General features: G+C 39.2%; 1 protein-coding gene and 1 non-coding gene across 6 annotated transcripts; one reads left to right on the plus strand and one right to left on the minus strand.

Moving 5' to 3' along the window:
* Positions 1-274: 274 nt before the first annotated feature.
* On the minus strand, positions 275-24221 carry brd8b (bromodomain containing 8b). Of its 5 annotated transcripts, XM_026918978.3 has the most exons (20): positions 24123-24221; positions 23350-23446; positions 21109-21178; positions 20910-20959; positions 20008-20130; positions 18718-18798; positions 18109-18173; positions 17770-17909; positions 17353-17544; positions 16394-16496; positions 13194-13319; positions 12475-12650; positions 11741-12223; positions 11264-11454; positions 11054-11146; positions 10883-10951; positions 10291-10573; positions 10031-10129; positions 2904-2948; positions 275-2517 (listed from the first exon to the last, which is right to left on the minus strand). In XM_026918978.3, exons 1-20 carry the CDS (start codon positions 24139-24141, stop codon positions 2458-2460), a joined length of 2565 nt encoding a protein of 854 aa, XP_026774779.3. In that variant the 5' UTR covers positions 24142-24221; the 3' UTR covers positions 275-2457. The 5 variants fall into 5 exon arrangements, with proteins under 5 accessions (XP_026774779.3, XP_026774782.3, XP_026774781.3 ...); XM_026918981.3 differs by lacking the exon at positions 13194-13319; XM_026918980.3 differs by lacking the exon at positions 10031-10129.
* A 52-nt stretch (positions 24222-24273) lies between these two features.
* Positions 24274-24346, plus strand: trnaa-agc (transfer RNA alanine (anticodon AGC)). Its single transcript has one exon. It is a non-coding gene; the product is annotated as a tRNA-Ala (tRNA).
* The last annotated feature ends 793 nt before the right edge of the window (positions 24347-25139 follow it).

Here is a 25139-nt window from a genome sequence, read left to right on the forward strand (position 1 = left end):
AAATGCTGAGTGTTTTATCTAGAAATATGCTATGTCACAAAAAGAAGCACTATGATTTTAGTTTCCTGTTGTCAGTGTTTGGAAACAGGAAATGTAAAGGTTGTTACCAGCAGCATTAAAAACAAGACTATAAATACACTACCTGCTCCTTTAAAAAGTTTTAATACATAAAAATCCTTACACTACTTGATATAGTTATTGTAGTAAACAAAGTCTGCATCTTTCATCTGTTTGGAAAAAACACAAGAATGCAAGCTCTAAAGCAAGCGACTGATCAGATTTCTAAAGTTTTATTAACTCACATAAATTAAAACAAGAAGAAAATAGCTTCATTTACATGTACATGTTTTTTATATAGAAAGTTTCTTTTGCTAAGTGTAACCTCTTTTAGGAATTTATTTTATCCACAAGTTGTCATTTGAGCGCAGACACAGTGCACACCTACTGAAGTATAAACTGAGTAGACTAAAAGAATTGTTAAACAAATAAAATGTACACAATGTTCCTTTTACCCCAGTCAGCCAAAACATGCTTGACGTCCAACATCAGATTCTTTCATTTTTCACTGGAGTAAATACTCACTTTATTAGGAACACCTGTACCTTCATGCAGTTATCCAATCAGCCAATCATGTGGCATCAGCACAATCATGAAGATACAGCAAATAACTACTCTTTACAAACGTGGTGAGCAGAAAAGCATCTCAGCATGCACATCATCTCAAACCTTGAGGCAAACAGACTACAACACCAGAAGACCACATCAGGTTTCTCTCCTGTCAGCTAAGAACAGGAATCTGAGGTTACAGAGGGCACCAAAACTGGACAGCTGAAGATTAGAAAAATATCGCCTGGTCTTTTTTAATCTTCACCTGCTATTACCTGAAGCTCTTGACCTGTATCTGCATGATTTCATTCATTATGCTGCTGCCGTGTGATTGGATGGTTGGATAACTGCATGAATGTTCTTGATACAGAAGCTGGTGAGCATATAATGCTGCCCAAATATTCATCAGCTATGCTATCTTGTATTTACAAATAAAATGGAATGATGTTAAGTGGTTCCAGTTGTCTAAGATGGCAGTGTTCAGCTACACGGTGAAGTTTTGTTCATGTTTAACAGATTACAGCAAGTCACACTGTGTCCTAAACCACACTGCTGAGACTGCACGATGGCAAGCTACACTGGCACTGTAGCAAAACCTTGGACACCAAACACTGATCGACTGGCTGATCTCTGACTTTATTTTTTTAATAATTTTTTTGACAAACCTTTTCCTTTATTAATGATGAATTTACGTCTACTCTGGCTCAATTTATTCTGATTCAGCAAAGAAATAATGCTGACTTCAGCTTTAGGAACAACATCCTCTTCTAATGAGACCAGTGACACTGTGTCCTGGAAAAGACCATACTGCTGATAGCATGACTAATCCCTCCCACACACACACACACACACACACACACCTATCTATCCAGCTCCTCAAAACACCTTTACAAACAATTTATGATCATGAACCAAGATGATGAAGCTTCTCCAGCACCTAATGCTGTTCCTTATGCTGAAGCTGACACCGTGTTCAAGACACATGCAGCTGTAGAGTCTCAGGACTAATACACACTGAGAAACTTTCACATCCAGATCAGAGAATGAAGATAGACGGTCGTGATCATGAGCAGCCCAAAAACAAAGCCGTACCCTACGTTCACACTAGCAGGAGACAAATCGACAGATGACCGTTCATTTTCTATGTGCGTCACACGGAGCTGCAATTTCAATGATTTGAATTGAATTGATTTTTTTTTTTTTTTGCAATTCTATGCAAATTATGTATGATGCTGTAAAGAAACAAATCCAAACGAGTGCCTTGGACCAATCCTATAGTGCTTGTGATCTTACGTTTCTTCAGTTCCCCATTCGCAACTTTAGCTCCTACCTGCAATTAGTCCCGAATTCTGATAACGCAAAAGTGGAAGAAGAACTAAGCATGGTTTCATCTTATCCAGTCATACACGCCCTGTCATTAAATGTGTACAGAGGCATTACGAAGAAAAATGAAGCTTGGAAGGAAGAAGCAGAGATCATTGGTGCCTCTGGTGTACGTAGCTAGTACAGCTATCTTGCTTTGCTAATCTGCCAATGAAGGTAATACAAAGCTGAGCACATAACATAAAACAAACTGCACACCAATTAGTGCTATATTTAATTTGTTTTTAACATCAAAGCTTTAGAAGCCATGTATAGCTATTACTGCTTTTCACAATAGACAAAATATAAGCATGCGAGCGACTTGTTGCTTGCTAGTGTGAAGGTAGGACAGATTACCAAGATCAATTCCACACACACTCTGCTCCACATGAGAGCACCAGTCTGTTGTGTAATAACCCCAGATTCATTCTGGGTGAGAGAGACAGACAGAAAGAGAGATCGGTCCTTAAGGCCTTGTGGACTTTCTGTTCATTTCTTCATCTTCATGTCAGCCTCTATAGCACTGCGGCGCCCCCTGGTGCCTCCATCCTGGAAGAACAGAAAAAGCAGGAGTGGAAGGAGGGCGTGAGCAGGGACATGAGCTTCTCGGCAGACAAAATGAACTACTTTCTGTTAGCCATGACACACCAGACTGTACACACTGAAACCTACAAAGAAAGAGTTTTAAATATTTTCTTATTTAAATCAAACTTGCTGCTTACTTCTGTTACAAGTAAGCCAAAGAATGGAAGATTATTAAAGGCTATACATAAACAAATTATGTATGTGGTCTGAGCACATCTCCAATCAGTCCTACAACAACAGGAAAAAGTGTGTGTGTGTGTTTGTGTGTGTGTGTGTTTGAGTGTGTGTGCAAGAAGCAGAAAGACAGGCCTTAAGGGAGCAGAGAGAAAAGCTCTGAGCTGGATACTTACAAAGAGAGAGAGAAGGAAAGCAGGAGAGGCCATGGGGAGACTGTCCTGTAGGAGGACAAACAGCAGTGAGAAAGAGAGTCCTACACACACACACACACACGCACACACACACACACACACACACACACACTGTCTCTCTCTCTCTCACACACGCACGCACGCAAACTTCTATGCAACTCACAACAGACAGGTTTCAGCCTACAGAGATTTATAAAACTACAGACACAAACAGATTTACAGACAGACAGACATTTAAAGCAGAGTAAAGCACATATAAAAGCTTTTAGAGCAACAAGGAACTTTTTCTATTTGTGGATTTATTTAGTAAATTTACTCTCCAATTTATTTAATTATAAATTGGAGCATTTCCACATCCGGAGCATTTCCACAAGAGGAACCAGCACTGGAGTAGCTTTTTAAAAGCTTTACGTGCTCTGATGGAGCAAAAAATAAACATGCTTTTGTGGAGGAGTCCATATTTTTATTCCCACTTCGCATGTTGAACGTCCTGAGGTGGGAAAAGGCTTCATTACAACTTGCAAATGATCACTTACAAGGCACCATGAACGCAGCTTTAGCTCCTGAGCCACAGTTTCTGGAAGCTTTTTATTTCATACTTTACTGTGGAGTGGAGCTTGCATGTTGTGCAAAAAAGTGTGATTACTAAATCACGTGTAAGATCAGTCACAGTAAGATCAGCAAGGTGGAATGTTTCCACATCACTTTTTCTTGCACAGAAGTGTATACCGAATACACTTCTATTAATATAATACTCAATGCAATAAGACAGTGTGAAACTTCAGTCTCATCCTTATCCATGTGTGCTTTATTGCTGTACTTCTGGCATGCCATATGGGTGACATAGTCAGTGCCAATTCTGTTATTTTAAAGAGCCTTTTTCTTGTGGTCAGGTTTCCTTGCTCAAACAGCTCAAATTACTCAACAGAGAAAATGTCCGAGTCCATTAATTCCCAGGTTTGATCCCGACTTTGTAAAGCTGATTGAGTTCGTGCCCTCGACAAAACTTAGTGGCACTACATTTTTGACGGCAGCCTGTTGTCTCAGTTTTCAGTCTGTTTTGCACATTGCAGTCATGAAATTAAAATCTCACTAAGCCTTAACACCAGCACCATTTTGATAAACGCTGCTTTTAAACCCAACACTCAGACTAAGCCTTCATGCACGGTAAGTTTATTTCAACAAGCTAATAACCTTTGATACAGTGGGAAGACGTTTAGAATAACCCAATACAGACAACTTGCACGTTATATTTGATTACGTATAATGAGAAAGCACCTGAATGAAGCTCTTAACTTCAGTGAATGAATGAATGACGTCCCAGCTAGCGTGAATTGAAAAGCTTAACATGCGCAAGAGGCTAAAGAAATATTAAGGGTTCGTTTCTAGAAAAGATTCTTTGTTGTTGCTTGGTGCTGGGCTTGGGTTGATGTTAAATGCATTTGAAAAAGTTTGTAAGCCTAAAGAAAACTTAAAAATTAATAAACAGTAATAAGGAGTTTGGAAACCATGGCTACATGTGCAGCAGTTTTGCAAAAACTTGTATATTAAGACGACTGCATCAGATGGTAGTTTTTCAGTACTTAAATCCCCACTGTTATCACTGGTTTCTCATTTAAAGCTTAGCAGTAAACCTCGCACCATGACCTGACCTCTATTTTAGTGATTTTCAGTGATCTCTCATTAGTGAAGGCTTGATGTCTGTATTTGTATCAGATACTCCAGGGTATAAAGCTGCATTTTGACAATAAGCTCCGTCCCTAGGATGAACCGTCATCACAGCGTGGCACTCTAAAACCTAAAATCTCCGTCTAAAACCAACCTTCAACTGTTTTTGTAAAATACACTGCTAATAAAACATGATTAAAAAAAGAAATAATACAGTTTAAAACAGTTTAAAAGACGGTTACATTACATTTTTTTAATGAAATTCAAAGGTTGCTCTTAAAGCAACAGGCATGGTTCCTGCAGTATAGAACAGGAACTGCAAAGTTCTTAGACCTCAGTGGAAACACGTCTAATGAAAGATCATAGACTCTGGTTAAGATGGATATGAAAATGAGGTTGTGTTAACTTTCATGGACTTTTAACATTTTGGCTGAAAGCAGGGAAGTCACAAAACATAAGCAAGGCAAAGCACTGCATGTTCATCACATACACACACTACCACTGGGAGAAAGCTCACACACATGTATTAGTACACAGCAGGTTGTGAACACACACAGACAGCACAAGTAAAGGCGGGATGGAAATGAAAGCGAAAGAGAGAAACAGTTTCAGTGCGCTTTTTGTCACGCCCTTGTCAACACCTCATCCTCCACGTCTCTGTGAAGGAAGGCGTAATGCTGAGTGGACACACTCCCCTTTCACAGCAAGCACAATGTAAAAACATATGCACAGTCTACTTTCTTTACACTGTCAGTTTATCAGCTAGCTAACAGGCAGGTGTGCTAATTTGCTGTCATGAGAACTAGCTAGCAGATCAATCAGTTTGAAACATCAATATTTTTGAAACACAAAATTTTTTTGCTTCTATTTGGATATAAACAGCTTTACACTCAGCGGGCCTCGTTTATCAAACTGGATACGAATTAATTTATTTTTAAGTTGTTCACAGGAGCATTTACAGAAGAAATGTGGTATTCATGAAAATCCAGTTAGTTCAGAAAAAAGTTCGTATCCTAAGAGAGCTCTATAGTTTGTGTAAATATGAAGCAGATGAAGGAGACTCGCTAATGTAACCCTTGATTCATTGACTAATCATAAATTTGCCAACTTTATACATGGATGTATTTCAAATGCATGCACAAATTTCATGAAACCTTTGTGGAAATTCATATCAGTCATTTCATATTATTTGCATGATTTGAAACCAATCCAAAAGAAATCTACAAATTAAATAAGTCTAACCATTCACTTAGGATGAAAGTAATGGCACCCATGTGTCTGTGCCTGAGCTGCATTGCTGGAAGATTAAGCTCATGCCACGTTTAAGAGGCTCTCTTTCACCATTTACTTGTCAGTTTGATGTTTTCAGCTCGCTGTGAGCTTTTTGCCTTTTACTGAGTTTTGTGGGCGTCACTTAACGTAAATCAGCTGTGCTGTGAACATGCTTGGTAATCCTACGACTGACTGGCATTTATCAACATGCGCGCATGGATAAGAGGAAAATCTGTGTTACCGAAACGTTTGTAAATCTAGCTAGAATTTCTATTACAGTTTGGCCTACAAAACATTTACAGACAGTTTTATTAAAAGATCTTTTATTTTATTTTGAAAAGGAAACTGCCAGATTGGAGTGCCAGCTGGAAAAGTTTTCATCATTGTAGACTCAATCACTTGGGCCTTCAAGAAATGATCTACCAAAGTTTAATACAGTGAATAAATTAATAGACTTTAGTGGCACATAAGACAGGGAGAAGGGATTCCACAAAGAGAAAATTGTGAAAGAAAATCAACAAGGGCGTGTTAAGAAGAGTACTGAAATGGGGGAAGCCACTCGTGTGGTTTGTCTGAGATGTAGCTGAGAAAGAAGACAGATCAGTGCTTGACAGGAAAATGTGAGACAGATGACTGATGAGTGATTGGTGTGTGTGCACACATTAAAAAACAAAAAAAAAACTAATGTGAAGTGAATTGTGTTTGATAAAATGTGAGTTGAAAGGATGCGGTAAAATGTCTCTGAAGTGTGTGTGTGTGTGTGTGTGTCTGTACAGTTTTTACAAATACTACAACCCTGACGCAAATCACTAAAAACAATGGCTTTAAAAAAAAAAAAATAAATAAATAAAAAAATAAAAAAACTATTTAGGGCCAAGTTTCCCAAAAGCCTTGCATCGAGGAAGCTTTCAGTTTTCTGCTTTTGAAGCCATTAATGCGTGGTGTATGATTGTGAGGTTTCAGTGTCAGGAGTTGAGGGGCCAGTGGCTGCTGATGGATCCACATGGATCCTATACTTTCTAGTACACTGTATATCAACCTATATGTATAGGAGTCAAGGCTGAAGAAGCAAGAAACTCTATCGATTTATTAAATAGTGACTTCCTCATATTTCTTGTATTTACATATGTATTTTATATTTGACTAAAAAAATCAGGTGAAAAAGTGAACTTGTGAACAGTAATAGGTGAAAATTTTTTTTTTAATCAGTATTTTGAAAAGGTCAACAGACCTGAAATAACTGTCCTATCATAAAGGAAACTGTGACACTGTAGCAACCCTAGTATGAAGAGGACCAGAACTGCCGCAGCAGCACTAAGCAGAACATAAACATGACTGTGCAAAGTCAATTTTGTTGCAGCTGATATAAACTGGTTAACCACCTGTGCATCCAATGATGATTCCGTTGTTTTTACATTAATCGTAGATGGCCTCTCAAGTAGGTGGAAAATTAACTAGAACTCCAAGTACCACCAGCTCCTCTATGAGACAGATCTGGTTTTGAGGAACCTGGCCCCTCACTGAGCCCTCAGGCTACAGCTTCTTCACCATCAGCCATGTTCTTCACTACACCACAACATGCACAGTTTATTTCAACGGAAATAAATACACACGTCATCACAAGACAGGAATGACAGTGGGGATGGGGACATAAAGGTGATATGGGTTTGCTTCAGGTCTGGTGCGTTTAAGTTACAGATACTTTGAAGTACACATGACTTGAGGGCATGGAGAGGAATCATGCATATGAAACAGATTCATGCAGATGATGCAGCCACATACCGTCACTGACACGGTCACGTAGTGCCCAACAATAAAATCTCACCAGAGAAGGTTTATGCATCACCTTGTGTATGTTACCTTGGTTTTTAGCCAATTTCGGCTAATTGGAGAGTGGGACAGTGTTTATGTGCCAGTGTGGCAATACAGTAATGATGTATAACTGAGTGTTTCGTGAATCTGAACTGTTCTCAATGACAAATATTATCCTTGCTCACGTTCTAGCTTAACATGTTGAAGACTTACCATCAGGAGATCTTTCTAGAAATTCACAGCAGCTGAGTTGTGTCGATCATTTTTATGAAAATTCCTTCCAGACCTTTGTTGATTGGCTGGTGATTCTTGCTTCCTGAGGTGTCCAAGACCAAATTTACACCTGGCATTCCCATTTAACTGCTATTTGGATTGTACCCCGATTGTTTCCTGATATGTCTTCAGTTAAAAATCAGATTGCTGTATCGCATATTATATGCAAAATCACCTCATAACACCCTGACCACCAACTTCCTGTGCTGTTCCTCACTTCCATCCGTTTCTAATGAAAAATTTTGAATAGAACATTATGATTTTGAGTGGTGTGTTTAATTTCCTCAAAGTCATGAGGACAGAGACAATTTTCAGACAGTTTAGTCTGCTGTAGCTTCATTTAGGCATGAGGATGATGTGATGATGCAGACTGTCGTTGGCATCTTCACTGAGGCAGCCCAGCTAAACTCTCAAATACACTGCTAGTCAAAATAGTTTCTAACATGATGAGGTTTTGTTTTTTTTTTTAAATAAATTTTATTACAGGTTATTGACTATCGGCAACTATGTACAGCAAAATGTAAAAAGTGATTTATCAAATGGCTAAATGGACCACTCTCAGATTGTAATGGGGCTTTAAATGAGAGCTTTATGAAAAGGTGAAGTGAACTTGTTTGGTGACACAGATGCCGTAAGTTATAAGATCAGCCATTTCTAGTTAGAAGAACCCATTTTAATGCTGTTTAACCAAAAATGTTAATACACAGTGTTTCAAAAAACAACTGACTTGCAATGTACATAGAGCCACTTTTTAATTACACATATTTAAAAAAAATATCTATGGTCCATTATGCTAGAGAGATATTTGTGTAGATATTTCCAACCCAGTTTGACAGAAAACATTGTTCATGTATTCAAATTTCTATTCAAATGCTCTGTATGCCACATTCTGTACCAACATAATTACCCACCTCCATTACTGCGCTATATGAATAAGATCAACATCTGAATTATTTTACCACTTTTTTAAAACATATTGGGCCTCATTTATCAAGCTGGATACATTTACGCATAAGAAAACTAATTAATGTAAACTTCGACTTGATCGACTTCAAATCATATAATTTGCTCAGATTACTATACTGTTACACAGAGAATACTACTATCAAGTTCATTAATCATTAATTTAAGAATATAAAAAAAATAAAGAAAGCAAACCAACACAAACCTATAAATTAAGACAAATAAAACTAATCATTCAACTATGAACAAAGAAGTGGCGGCGTATAAACGGAGGAAGCAGGAAGAAGATTTAGCGCTCCCTTAACTATTATTAATATTATATATTAGTCAAAATTTTTATTGGCATAAAAGTGAGTTAAAATATGCAAATACTTACAACTTCACTACAAGACTGATAAATGAGGCCCACTGAGCATAACCCACTTCATGCCTAAGGTTTGTACTTTTCACAACACATGATTAGACATACCAGGCTCATAAATAAGTCTAACTTCTCCTTTTCTCTGCAAAAACACAATCAGGCTTGTAAGTGTTGCGATAGCGTGGTGCGGTTACACGGGTATTTTCAAAATGCAGAGTCTTTAGGCTGTAAATTCTTTAGGCTACAGACACCACTGAGATGTCCTGCATTTTGAAAATACTGTTCCATCTTATTCAGTCAGCACAGTGATAGGGGTGAGTGTGGTTAAGTTACACTTGCAGAACGTGGCATGCAGAGCGTTCGAGTCAAAGTGTGACATGATTATACGTAGTTATCTTGAAACAGATCATTGATATTCGTATAAAAGGTGCTGCAAAGAAGTTTGAGACTGGGCTGGTATTTCTGTGCTTCTGTAAGTAGTCTGCAGTTTATTCTGTGTGAAAAATAATCTCTAAGCATTTGTCTATACCAACTGTTTGACGCTTCCATACTTCCTGTAGTGTGTGCAGAGGTAATGGATGTGCGTTGAGATGTAAGTTTTTGGGAGAGGTTTACACTTCATATAAACACCCCGGATGGATAGACCGATCCAATTTAAATATATTTTAAATGGGTTTTTGTTTTTATTTGGATGCAAGTTGCGTGAAACTGCCAGGTGTAAACAGGTTCTGTGCGTATGCATATGTTTATTCTCACTGACCTGTTTGTTAGTATCTTGTTTGGAGTTGTTCCTTTTCCTTCTGGGCATGGCAGCTGGTTCTGGCTCTAAATGTGCATCTTTGTGTGCTGGGCTCAGGCTCTAAGTATATAAGACTGTGGGTTAGGGGATGTAACGCTATCCTTATTGACAGGGACTTTAGCAGGCTTGGGGATTGTTTCTCCAGCCATGGTTAAATGAAATCGGATTTCTGACCGCTGTTCCTTCCACCACAATCAGCATGTTGGGTGTGCACATCTCACCTTGTCATTAGGGTCTTGTTTACGGTTGGCCTCCCTCCCGCGCAGGCTCTTGGCACTGATGCCTGATTCAGACGTCTGCATAATGAGCTGAGTGGCCAGGAACTGCTGGATCTGCTCCAGGACATCGCGCTGCATCTCCAGGGCCATGTGGTAGACGTCATGGTCGGAGCTGTTGTACATGACGGCGTTCTGAAACATTAGCATGATGTCTCGCTGGAACTCGGCTGTCGTGCGGATCTGCCCTGTCTCGATGTTCTTCTTGATTGCAGATAGGTCCATGGGCCTGATCGAGGGGGCAGGATTTTTGACTGACCGACTGATAGACGTTCAACTTTAAACAGTTATAGAAGCTATTTATACTACTTAGCACCTGTGAGATAAATCACAGCATCCCTGAAAACATTATCAAGACCTTTCTATACACACCCTTTCCCTAGTAACACCTAAAATAAATAAAAGCTCTCTGCTTATTTTTCCTGCAATTAGTATTAAAAATATACTTGTTATATTATATGTGAGTATAAAATATATACTTGGTCAGTGCTTGCTTTTAGAAATATGACCTTTACATCATGTCTGTGTGTTTTAGTACCTGTGTACGATGCTGTGGTAGCCAGGAGCGATGTCATCGGATACAGGCTGCAGAAACACACTCGCATACCTGCGCATATGAACAGACATAAATCTCAAAACATCAAAACACCAGCCAGCAAAGAAATGCACGATTAAACAATCTGATTTAATATAAGATCTCACAGCTAACCTGTGATTGGCTGCTGCACGCCACACCAGCATGATGGCCTTCTTCCAGATTTTTTGGGCCTGCAATGCCTCCTGATCCTCACTACACATTGAACTGGCACATAGATAGAAGGAAAAAGAGAAGTGATAAATTATATAATGCGCTCGGTTTTTGCCTAATTATCAATTCCATTCTTGCTCAAACTCTGCAAACAACTCACACACTACTCACAACTGGGATGAAGCGGGGCTGCTGGCGGTGGAGTCCGCGGTGGTGTAGCGTTGGGAGTTAGTGCCGTACCCGTCCTCACTCTCGCTGGCCGGTGGGTCCACCTCTGAAAGATATGGCCCCTCTCCGCATTCTTTCATCTCCATCCCTTCATCTGCATCCACCTCACTCCCTCCATCTTCATCCTTCACCTCCTAGAGTGAAAGACAGAGAGAGAGAGATTTGACATAAAACATTTAGCAGTGTCTGGCTTTACTCGTCACTAGTACACCAAACTGTAGAGTCCGGCAGAGTCTTTCACATCTCGTGTTCCTTCCCTTTCAGTGACTTGGTTATTCACATTTGGTCTTCTTTATCCCTGTAGCAAATACCGTGGTCAAACCACAGATGTCAACACGTCACTGTCTGTGTAACCATGGAAACTTAGTAGTAGGCTTAATTTTCTATTCATTTTTGTGAATCGCATTTAAAATCTCATACTTTTGGGTCTCTCACGGAGGCAGAGCTGTCCTCCGAGTCAAGGCATGGCGTCTCAGCTTCTGGCTGCGTCCACTCCTCACTCTCGCACTTCACAGATGGACTGGGTGTTCTGTTCTCCGTCTGCTCTTCCTCCCTCGCTCCATCCTCCTCTCCATCCCTTTCTTCGTCAGCTGCCGTCTCAGGCTCGCGTACGTTTCCTGGAACTGCTGGAGGTGCGGAATCAGGGTCCTCCAAGGGCATCTCGGAAACTCCGGTCTGTCCTACTTCTTCCACCATTACAGATTCCACTACGATAGTGGTGGGTGCAGATGAGGGAGAGCTAAGCTGGGGACCAGGGAAAACTCTGGACTCTGGCTCAGGTGGTTTAAAGGGCTGGGATTCCCAGGGGTCTGAGAGAGGGTGGCCCCCGGCCACCGCCTCCTCGCAGAGAGAGAGAGCAGCCTCCACTGCTGCCGCATCCAGCGCCTCCACCGACTCATCCACCTGAGAGAGAGAGAGAAATAGACTGAGAAAAGAAGCAGCATCTGCCTGCAAAATCAGATAGGTATCTATCCAAACAGAGTACCATCGCAGAGCTGGTAGAAAGAAAAAAAGTAGGTAATTTGGCCACTAAATTTCTCTTGGGAGGAAAAAGAAAACCGTCATCCTGGCCAGATTGTAATCCAGACTGTAATAAAATCAGAGTAGCACCTCCAAATGCTACTTTTGTGTGTCTCTGAATCTGTTATTTGTACCTTTTCTTCAATAATGGCTATAATATCCCCGACTGTCTCCAGGTCCAACTCGTCCTCTATGTAAGGCACAGCCACCAGGTCCTCCACCAGCTCTCCCTCTCTCCCGTCCGTCTGCTCTGACCCAGACTGCACCGCCAGAACCAACTCTGGACCAGAACATTCTGTTACTGCAGCTCCTAAACACACACACACACACACACACACACACAGTTTAGTTCCAGCATCAAGAACATCACTAATGTGTCTCCTTGTGTTTTGGTGATGGTGGTGATGCATTGTGCTTTTGGTGGAATTGCAGCAGAAAGCTTACGAATGCCCATCACAGTGATGTCTAGATGGGATTTAATCAGTTAGCAGTCTGATTTAATGGGTATTATAAACTGTAGACAGTGCACAGATGGACGGGTGAAAAGAACAGTTGAACCAAAAGCCAGTTTAGCCAGCGATCAGCATTATGCAAAAATGTATCGTGCAAATCTGTGGCCAAATTAAAGGAATACTCCAGTAATATCTCTCTTACTGCATCTCTAGTGTGCATGACATTACCACGTGTTTCAAAATAAAAGTATTTCATTTTATTATACTGTAAATTTCTGTTAGGTTGAAAAACACTGAAGTATTCCTTTAAGGATTTTGCTCACATCTACTTCCTATATAAACTGACAGACAGAAAAAGAAAGCTACAGAGAGGTGTAATAAAGAGTTTGAGAGGCAGAGACCTGTGCTGGGTATAAAGAGGTGTCCGGAAGCAGGAGGAGCTACAGTGGGGGGGTTAGAGGGCTCAGCGCTGGCTGGCATCTGGACTTGGGGAGCACATTCCAACAAACGCGATAATGTTGGTGCATCTAACACACAAACACACATACACAAAGATATAACGCTAAAAACACACAGATTCTAATGCAGAAGCTTCACTTCTATTAGGCAAACACTAGGGACGGAAAAACTATACCAGTCGTAGATGCAATGCAAGGCTATCTCGAACAATTCCAATCTCAATCAAACATCTCTCATTAAAAAAATCCAACAGTCTGTAGGGGTGGACAAGTGATAAATTCATTAGCTAGTCCACAACACAAAAAAAGCTCCAGTGAATGACTAGTCACATGGAAACCTAACTGCCTAGGCTGACAAGTCAAATTCAATGCCAGTGACATCCATGGGGACGCTTGTTACTAATTTGTATACCAGAAATATCCTTAAAATATACTTCAAACAGCTATTGGAGAACAACTGCACTGCCCGGCCAAAAAAAAAAGGTCACCATTTGGATTTAAATCAGCAAATACTTAAGAGCTGTTGATTGGACAATTACTATAGTGATTAATGTGTTTCAGCTGATAACAATTCTTTTAACCCTAAGTGATGCAGTTCGTAGCTTCTCATTTCTTTAACAACCTTGTTGGAAGATGTATCCCATGCTCATGGAAAAGATGTTACTGTGTTTCAGAAGGGTCAAATTAGTGGCCTGCACCAAGCAAAGAAAACAACTAAGGAGAGAACTGTCCAATCCATTACTAACACCTGGAAGGATAGTGGTGAACCACCAACTTCATGGAAAAAATTTGGTTGGAAAAAGATCCTGACTGACCATGATCAGAAATCACTTCAATGCTTGGTGAAGTCAAATTGTAAAAAATAGACAGTAGAACTCACGGCTAAGTTTAATAGTGAAATTAAGAGCATTTCCACACTCACAACGTGACGAGAACTCACAGGATTGGTACTAAACAGTGGGTGGCCATAAAAAAAAACCACTTGTTAGTGAGACTAATCAGGAGAAAAGGCTTCAGTTTGCTAGGGAGCATAAAGATTGGACTCTGGAGCAATGGAAAAAGGTCATGTGGTTTGATAGGTCCAGATTTACCCTATTCCTTAGTGATGGGTGTTTCAGGGTAAGAAGAGAAGCACATGAAGCGATGCATCTATCATGCATAGTGGCCACTGTACAAGCCTCTGGAGGGAGTGTTATGATCTGGGGTTGCTTCAGTTGGACAGATCTAGGCTCAGCAACGTTATGGGGCAAGAAAATGAAGTCAGCTGACTACCTAAATGTACTGAATGACCAGGTTATCACATCAATGGATTTTTTTCTTCCCTGATGGCATGGGTATAAAATCAGGGCTCAGATTGTGAAAGAATGGTTCAGGAAGCACGAGGACTCATTTTCACACATGAATTGGCCACCACAGAGTCCTGACCTTAACCCCATTTGGGATGCGCTGTCTTTGGGATGTGCTGGAAAAGACTTTATGGAGTGGTTCGACTCTCCCAACGTCACTACAAGATCTTGGCAAAAAATTCATGCAACTCTGAATGGAAATAAATGTTGTGACGTTCTATGAAGTTTTTGAAAGAGTGGCATAGAGAATGTGCACCATAATCAAAGCTAAAGGTGGTTCAATGATATATTAATGTGTGCGACTTTTTTTTTGGCCGGGCAGTGTATTTCAGACATTTGACCTTGCTGTGACCTTAACCCTGTTTGAATTAACTCCAAAATCTCATCAGTTCATCTCCTGGTTACAATGATAAATCCTATAAACATTCCCAGACTAAGGGAATCGAATGAGTGTATAAATTCCTGTGCAGTCATAGTTCTTTTCCTCTCATGATAAATTTTACGTTGTAACACATGATGCTTACGACCTTAACAAAAAGCCAGAAAGTCAATGGCAAACATTTCAGCTATGACTTGTGGGGTTCTGTCCTCGCATTGCAAACATTATAAGCCTGGCTAGAATCTTTATTTTCAAGAAACATTTATTATGTTTAACTGCAAGGGGATGTATTGTGTGCAGTGTACATGCAGGAGAGTTATATGACAGCTTTGTGTTGGAATTTATTTTTTGCCAGCTTTGGCAGTGTTTCCACGTACCTGTGTGTTTCTGTTTCTGAAAAGATCTTCTCACATCTACATGCGCTAATTAAGCCGACTAAGAAAAATCTTTTATCATCAATCATGTTGCTACACCCTTTTTTTTTTTTTTTTTAAACAAAAGCCACTAGAAAGTAGGGTTTATTTTTTAATCTGACTGCCAAATCTATTTGTCTGCCAGGCAACTACATATAAAAAAAATTAATAGCCTGAACTAGTGATTTGTCCACCCCTACAGTCTAGGGCTGCATTCACATTTCAAAAGATTTAGTATTAGAATGTGTTTGAATATTATAGGTCTTGTACTTTTACAATGACAGACAGAGCAAACATTAGCAGTAGTGCTACACAGCACAGCTTCACAAAAGGGAATTACATAGCAATATCCTGCTAAGTATTGCTCTTCACGTTCTTTTCTTAAATATATACCATCTTTAATCCAAGTTCAACAAGACTACTTCAAATAGGGCTGTTTGCTTTTGCTCAATAATTATCGAGTATATTATAATTGTATTTTTGTACCTGAGATTCAGTCAGAGGAAAGTGTGACTTGTTATACATAGAATAATATCACTTCTAGGACTTATAAACGTTCATACGTATGTCATAAGTATGCCATTACTGATATGCACTTATTCAGAGCACTTTTTCCAAGATCAAGAGACACAAGGATTATTTGGACAGAAAGTTTAGCTATCATGTGTTTTCGACTTAGGGTAGCTGAAAAAACTTGGGATCTTAAACAATTTGTGATTTTTTTGTTTTTTTGCCTTTGAATGTCATCACTTCGAACAGCCCTAATGCAAGTATAATCATTTTCATCTATCACATAATTTCACGCAAGCAGCAAAAGGAAATGTTAGTTGATAGAATTATAACAGAGAGATGGATTAAGAATCAATTTATAGTTATAATCGAAATAACACTGAATAATGAGGCTATTAGTGATTTGCACTCTTGGGAGACACACTGATTGAAGATCCACAAACTGCATGCACAGAGTGTATAGCGAGACGCAGTGTGACAGAGGTGAGTGTTTACCTGTCGAGACGTCATGGCTGGTGGAATGAACAGCTGCAGGGACATGAATGTCCACACCATGAGCACCATTACTGAGAGCTGCAGCCATCTCACCCTCCACCACCTGTACACAACACACATCCTTTATCAACACAACAGCACACTTTTGTATTTGTTAGGAAGTCTAAGTTTAAGAGAAAAATCCAGCTGGTGTTTTACCAAAAAAAAAAAAATAAAATTTTCACCAAATGACCAAATGGAAACTACATACAGGTGCAGAATACATGTGGTAACAGAGTTAATTGTAATGTTTTAAAACATTTACAATGCCATTTCAATTTAAGACCAACTTGAAGTGCTGATGTACAAACATCTTTGGCACAAGGCATGCCACTGAAGTGCAAGTCATTGGTGCACAAAGGTTTTATTGCTTCATAGATTCAGTAGCAGAAGAGAAAAACACAAACAGTGGTTTAAAATAGCTCTGACTCCAACTTCCTAACAAGCTGGGATATGCAAAGAAAACAATGTCATTGTACTGTAATGTACTGTATATGTGAAAAATAAAGGCTTTCTCTTCTTTCTTTTTTTCGCTCATACACACATTCACACATAGAGGCAATTTGTAGTAGTCAATCTACATACAAGCATGTTTTTTTGGGAAGTGTGAGGAAACTAGAAAACCCAGAGGAAACCCATGTGGAGCTGAGAGGCAGGCAATGCTACTCACTGTGCCAACGTAAGACAATCTAATGCTTGCACTTGTTTAAAAAAGGGGTTCCTTGAGAGTTCTTTTAGAGTTCTTTAGTGGTTCTTAGTTTCTTAAAGGGGCCCTGCTATGCATCCTCTCTGAAAGATGAAACCCTCTGTTGTAGGATTCTACAAAAGATCTGTTAAGGGTTCCCCCAGTGGGACAAACCAAAGAACTCTTCAGAGTTGAAAACATACATTTGTTTTGGTCTCAGTGTTGTGATGCTTACCAGTCTGGGGCTGGCTGATAGGAGGCTTCCTTTCTTCAGCAGCTCAGACAGCAAAGGCGAAGGTGGGGGCGTGGCCTTCTGATTCGGGAGCTTCTTCTGTGGGGATTCCTCTATCAGAGCACCCAGGCCTCCCTCTTTATGCACTGGGCCAGTTGACTCAGACACAGGCATGAACACTGGCACTCCCTGTGCCTGAGCAGAAGACAGAGTGATTACAATTAGAGGAAATAAACGGTAAAAGGTTCTGCACTAGTGAACAGGTTGCAACTGCCACAAAGTCACTAGCAGATGATTAACCCTGACCTGTTCAGCTCTGTGACTGGATTTGATTCTGCCTCAGGAGAAACGTATATGTAATGTATAATGCAATACTTCTTAAAACTCTATAAAGACCTCCAGAGAAGGGCATGGACTCACCATAGGACTGGGACAGGACTCGTCTATCATCGGCTGAGGGGTGTCAGGTTGTGGGAGGTCCATGCTGGGTGAACTGGCCCCCAGTGGAGAGCGGACAGTGATGCTCGGGTGCCTCTTTGTGTTTTTAGCGGCTTGTCGTGCTGGAGACATAAGGAAAATAGAGACGAAGGAAAGTTCTTTACTTAGAAACACGAAAGATGTTTCATGTTTGACATTTTTATCAAATCTTAACTTGCCATACGCAACCGTCAATTTAAAAAGAGGTCCGTGTTTTTAATCTACATAATTTTAATTTGCTTTCTGATTGCAATTTCTGAAATTCTGCTCTTCTGCACCTACCCTGATAGGCCGACTCTGTAGCTCTCCTCTTCTGCTCAGCCTCTTCTTCCTCCTGCTTCTTTTTTCTGTCACATTCATTCACACACAGTAAGTGTGCAACACAAACTCATACCAACAATCATTTTATACACTGAATGAGCAGGAGTACAGGTGTTCCTTTTAAAGTGGCCATTCAGTGTAAGTAAAACAGGTACTGTAATTAATACTTATGTTCTTGCTCAGCAAAACTACTTACTTACGCCTCCTTTATCAATACTTTCCCCTATACTCACGTGAATTATTCCTATAGCGACGTTCGCTTACTCATGCTTACAGTCAGTAATTATAGACAATAATGTATATTTAACAGAATTCACTGTTTACATTTACTCAGATGTATATTCATTCAAATATTTTTCACTCTGTTTATTTATATCTATTTATTACAAGTACACTGCTGTTACCTTCACGCAAAAATCTGTTCTATATTGCACTGACTGCATTGACTGTAAACACCTGATAAGAGAGAAGAGAAACGGTACTTCGATTCCTCTGTATGTATGCACATACGGTGACACTGACAAATAAAGAACCTTGACCTTGACACGTCAACTAAAAAGCTCTCCTTACTGTTCAATCTCTATCCATAGCTCCTCTAGTTTGGAGTCCATGTGTCCTGCCTGAATCAAATCCACCTCCTTCTTCAGCTTCCTGCGAGCAACAGAAACAAACAGAGAGTTCAATTATTAACTCAAAAAAACTGAAAATATTTACATACAAAAAAAATCAGACTCAAGAATTAAACTGAATAATGTGTTAACACATCCTTAGCTAATATATACGTACACTTAAATAAGCGTATGTAAAACACGTACACACATAATAGGAATGTATTTAATCAATAATAGAATATGAGAAAATTAAAAAATTGAGTCAGTTTAATAAGTGAATATATTTTATCAGCAAAATAATCAACGACAAATTAGTGTTATACTATTAACGCCTTGAAGTTGATTATTTTTCAATAACAGCATTCCCCTAAAGGTTTTATTCCTTTTATACCACAGCAATCTGCCACATCTAACATTTTAAATTTGTTCATGAATGGCACGCTGGACTTTTTATCCATTAAACAATCGTTCTCTCACATGCCTCTATTCTTTTCTCTATCATGTAGTTAATAAGATGAAACGTAGCTGGTCATGTTACACAAACACAAACTCCTCCATGCTGAAGACTTGCCTGTGGCAGAAAACCTTCTGATTGTTACAAAGCGCTGACACTGGAGACTCCTTCCATAACATTAAATAATCTCCTGTATGGAAACCTCGCCATATAGATGATTCTACAGTTTTCTTTGTTAAGCAGCATGTTTTTAAAATCCATTAATTATTAGACTTTTTGTGGAGGGTCCATCATCCAAGTCCACATGAATGAGTTGTTACTATAGAAATAACAATGTATTAGCACTAATGTGTTAATATAAATCTGTGATATTAATTACAGCTGGCAATGTTATGAAAGCTGCAGGAGAGTCTCTTTACAGGTAATTATTTATTTGTGGGTTTTTGTGGTTGCAAATTTCACATAATGCTGTTCATCTTCAAGCTCTCCATTTTATCCACAACATTTTTTAGCCCCCTTCTCAGGTTATATTTGCAGACATTAAATAAAATATATTAAACATGCACTAAAAGACCCAATTTTTGAACTAAAACCAGATGTTGGGATTTATTCATCCTTTTTCCTTTTTTTTTTTTTAAAAAAAACAAATTTTAATAGGCTATGCTGTTTATACGACCACTTGAATAATCTGGGGACTTCTAATGATTAATTAATGTTCTAAAATGTTCTCTGGGCCATTTGGTTGCAGTTAGTGTACAAGATTACTGCATCAGGGTCAAAGGTCAGGACAGGCACCTGTATTTCTCCTGGGTGTCTTTGAGGAGTCTTTTGAGCTCATCTATCCTCTCTGCCGTGAGCCTGCGCACAATCACATCCTCGATGGTCTCTACCACTTCTCCTTTTTCACCACGCTTCCGCCTGGGGAACATCAACACATCGTCAGCGTTCAAAACACTCAACACTCATTTAAACAGCAGGCTCTGATACTATAAAGACTTCCAAAGCCACATGTGTCAAAAAAAAAATCTCATGTGTACTCCAGCAGTAAATAAGTGCAGTGTAGGAGTGCAAAGTTTCTACACTGCACTTTCAAACATTTCTTTAGCTGCTTCGCCACTCTGTGCACAGCTGATTAAACACTTTTGTCTCAAATTTCTCTTCTCTGGAAATGTTCTGTATTACAGTGCACTTATTTACTACATTTATTATTCAAGTACACTTCATACTATAGAGCAGTCAGAAACAATTTCCTGGTTTAAATAATATTGGGAATTTCATATCTTTCCAAAACCTAAAATAACACATTGCTCTGCCTTTAGTCGCCTAATGCAAGGCCATCGAAACCTCATCACTTGCGGTAGAAAAATGGGGTTGCCACTAGGCAGATGCTAAATCACTGGAAGGTAACAGGTCTGCCAATAATACAAGTAAACAGTTTTATGTTTTCATTTACCGCTAAACCTTTTTTGTAGTTCCTGTTTAATAAAATGCAATCTTACACATTTTCTCACATGTTCTCATGGATCCAACAAAGACCAAGTAAGCTAAATTCAAGCTAAACATTACTACAGGTAAATAAGAACTAATTTCTAACCTTGTTAATATTTGCATGCACCTAATCACCGAATTTTTAGAGCTACAGTTTTGTGTTAAAAGTGGCAGTGTAGTGTGTACAGTATGCTGGTAGTGACACTTACTTTGGGGCCTCTGTGGTCTCCAGCAGCTCTGAATACTGGGAAGCGCAGTGCTGTGTTGTTCACAGAGAGAAGAAATCTGTATTAATCTTGAGAACCAATTCACCTCTGGGCTGTACGTCTTGCAGAGGGTCTTTTTCAGTGAACTAGATACATAAACATTAAACACTGCTCTGCCTGTAACTTTAAGAAGTTTGAATACCTTTTGAGAAAACCAGTCTGGAGGGCGGCCTGGCTCAGAGAAAGGTTTGATGGCTCTGCTCACTGACACCCTGAAAGAAAGAAAAAAAAAAAGTGTGAGAGAAACTCAAGGCCTTTATATGATGAATCAATTTAAAGCTATAGAACCTTCCGTAACTGGAAACGTTTTAGAAACTGAAAGCCACAAATCACAGACACACACAAAAACATTACTGAATAATAATGATACTGTTCTAGACATTAGCGCATGTGTGGACACGGGTACATACGGATAACATTTAAAATCTTCCATAAAAGCATAAATCTAGATTAAACGTCATATTGTGATTCCCTGAGAGCAAAGAAACTACCGAATCTACTGTTTTCCTGTCATTTCCAGTATATCTATTAGTGCTCTCATTTACATATTTCTGAATACATATTGTATTCATCTCCAGTTAGCTGTATTGAAATCATAAAGTTCTCAACCGTGTGTTGGCTGAGACAAGAAGATTTTTACCAACCATTGTTATTTGTAATGTGGTTCTCTACATATATACTCAATTTATAGAGTATACAATAATAATTAAAACTATTAAAATTTAATCAGCCTTCATTCATTTTGGAGTTCCTTTCAAGCCCATTTTACACCAAACCGGGTTCAGTGATTACTGAAAGGGAGTGAGTGCATGCAAATCTAAGTAGTGATCTAGTCTGGGATGAGATGCACGATACACCTCCTGATTTTGATTTTACGCTGCAGTGCGACACACAAGCTCAGTCCTCTCATTACAGACACGGTGAGTGCAGAGCGCCTACAGTTACAGACTCTTACATGCTGCGGCTCATAAAACATCACTAAGTGTGTAAATATATCACTTGCTATCTTTCACTCTCTGATGTTCAACAATTAAATGTGATGTGAAATATGTGTCCATATAGATTTTTTTAAAATCAATTTTATCTAGCATTGTGCAGATTTCAGATTGCGTTCAAATTAACTTGGAAGTGCGAAGTCAGAACACAGAACCATGTCACTTTCGACCTCTGTGCATCTGAACTGCGAAGTGGGGGGGAAACCATGGACGCCTCCATGTACGTCTCTGTACATTGACTGATCTAAAGCGAACTTTAGTACACACGGTGTAACTCATTTAAACGTATAAAAATTGCTACTTTGTTTACTGTTCATATTGTGAGCGTCACTTGCTGAACTCGGGGTTGAGAAGACTGTCTTGACTTTCCGAATAGGAATTCCAAGTTGCAGAAGCCTTTCTTTGGTCAGATGTTGGAAATTCCAAGCTATGAGCATTAATCAAATGTAGCATTAACTGTGCAAAGTAAAAATGAGCTCTTAAAAATGGACTGAAAAGGTTGAGATCCCCTGCAGGTAACGTGCAAATCGCACGCCTATAACAACCATTTTACCGTGTTATTTTATGCAAAGGCAAAGGCATTGGCTGCTGCAATGAAAACTGTGATACACAGAGAAAGGTGATGACTTCAGTATATATACTCCTGTGCAAAAAAAAAAAAAAAAAAAAAAAAGCGGGGGGGGGGGGGGGGGGGGGGGGGCAAACCCAAAACGGCAAAATATTAAGCTTTTAATAATCTTAACAACAAATCATTGGTCAGGAAATGAGCAAACATTAAACAAATACTGTAGATCTCTCAGTGATCTATTAATCCTGGTTCCATTTATGAGCTTGTTATCTTCCCCTGATGGGCTGCATCAGGTGTGGCAGATAACCAAATAATTACAAGGAAAAAAACATTCTAGAAGATATTTGTGGAAAATTTTGTACATCCAGACATGTGGGAGTTTGAATTTTATATCATGATTTTACCTTTGCATACAAGAAAACTATAGAAGTGAATTTCCCTGTTTCTAGCTTTTCCCCAAACATTTTGCACAGGTCTCAGGAGTGCATTTGTTTCATTCTTGCTAATTTCCTGACCAATGATTTGTTGTTAAGACCATTAAAAGCTGATATGTGGCCACTTTTTTTTTGCCCGGGAGTGTAGACATCGTGCGTTATGGTGGAATGTATCAGAAGGGGTTTTGGGTGTGAAATGTGGTTTGGAAAAATGAAAGCTTTGCCCGAAGTGCATCTCAGATGTCATGAAGTGTTAGATAATCAGATTTAAATCTGTTTAAAACACATCTTGGATATAATCCTGATTCTGAGGATATATGAAAGAACTTGGTGTGTCCGTAAATATGTTTGCTTGTTGATAATGCGAGCTGTGCTGTGTTCCTCACCAGTTCTGATCTCCGCTCCTCATCACTGAGGAAGCCAGGCACAGCTTCTCCCGGATGGACCACGGCTCTGTCGGCCCAAGGGACAGAAGCTTATGTTCTACACAAGCAGGAAACAACAAGGATACATGGGTTGTTATTATTATTATTATTTTGCAGTACAAAAGTCATCTATGTACAACTCATACAAACATTAGTAAGTGTTGGTTGCCTATACATTCTTAACAACAGCTTATATTTCTTTATCTAGCAGAATTACCTATTCAATTTCTAAAGCTGAAGCTCAAATAACACTCATGTCCCTACATAAGCTCCCTATGAAGGGAATTACAGTGTCTTAACACACCACACTTCCAGTAAAACGAAATAAACAAACATCCTAGCGGCTAAGACTGCTTCAATGGCAGCGATAATTAGCTTAGCTAGCTCTTAATATCAGTCAGGCTTGTCTTTTATCAATCTGTTAGCTAAAAAAAGCAACATAATGACATATTAAATATATAATGCACATTTATTTATTAGACGTTACACTCTGCACTCTGATAACAGTGTTAATTTCACTCGGGTGTTAGCTACCCGTCTGACTAGCTAGCTTTTTGTTAGCTAGCCTAACCCTAGCTCGCTAGCAAGACTAAACACAAGCTAGTCGTTTATTTCAAAACGTCTGATAGCTGCTTAGAAATAAAACACTAACTTTAGGACTGAAATTAATCTCTATTCCCTCATGTGTGTTAATGATAACCAGGATTCAGCGAATAAATATTATCGCCACTTACTCCCTACTCCGGTGGACATCTCGGCCGCTAGCTTCAGTTGGCGCACATTTACCTCTATTTACACATCTGTGTGCTCGGAGCCGCGCACTTCCGCTTGCGTGCTACCGACGTCGTGACGTATTTACGGTTTTTCGTAAGATAGTGGTATAACGGGGGATTAGCTCAAATGGTAGAGCGCTCGCTTAGCATGCGAGAGGTAGCGGGATCGATGCCCGCATCCTCCACATCCTCTTATTCTTACTATTGTTATTATGTTAGGAAAATGCTTTAGTAATTCGACAAGTAAGCGCCTCTGTGTTAGTTGAACTCAGCACACATTGTTTTAAAATTGTAATATACTAAGATGGTACAAACATCGTGGTTAATAAAGAAAAAGAGGCAAATAAATATAGAGTAAAATAAATTAATACATAAACAAAAAATAACAACACTGATTTTATTAGTTGTATGACAATATAACTAACTAAAGCCGGGGAGAGCAGAAGTAAAATGAAACAGGTGTTAAAGTAAATGAACGTCTTCCAGATTATGCACAAATGCAATTACTGGAGCATATGTTCAAAGTTTTGGTTGCCTTCCTGATAGTAGAAGTGGACAAATTATGAAAGTAACACTCCAAGTCGTTTTTTAAAAGAACCAAACCAGGGTTGAAGTTTTACTACACTGCATTTGTGAACGTGATACTTGGCTAATAAAATGATTAAACTGCATACAGAGTATACATTTTTAGCTCACCATAATGAGCAGTAAAACCAATAAAACATTTATCCAACAGTGTTTCAAGTCACAGTAAATGAATTCCAACAAAAAAAAGGAAAGAAATGAAAGAAAATGAAGAAAGGTCTCAGGGTGTTAGCCACAGAAAGTTCAGCTGTCATCAATATCCAATTTCAAATGTGACACCAGAAAGGATTTGACTGGATCAAAGCTGTGAATGAGCCTGAAAGGTAGTTCTTTACCTTTCCGCTTTAATAAAAAAATGTTAAGCAAAGAACAAACTTTCTTCCACCACAATAT

This window comes from Pangasianodon hypophthalmus, chromosome 9 (assembly GCF_027358585.1).
Source record: "Pangasianodon hypophthalmus isolate fPanHyp1 chromosome 9, fPanHyp1.pri, whole genome shotgun sequence".
Taxonomy (NCBI): domain Eukaryota; kingdom Metazoa; phylum Chordata; class Actinopteri; order Siluriformes; family Pangasiidae; genus Pangasianodon; species Pangasianodon hypophthalmus.

Coding starts and splice junctions, on each gene's coding strand:
- brd8b (XM_026918978.3), bottom strand. Junction 11,147..11,263: donor AGCCCCGCTTCATCCCAGTT/GTGAGTAGTGTG, acceptor TCTATGTGCCAG/TTCAATGTGTAGTGAGGATC. Junction 2,949..10,030: donor AACAAGATACTAACAAACAG/GTCAGTGAGAAT, acceptor GTCCTCCTACAG/GACAGTCTCCCCATGGCCTC.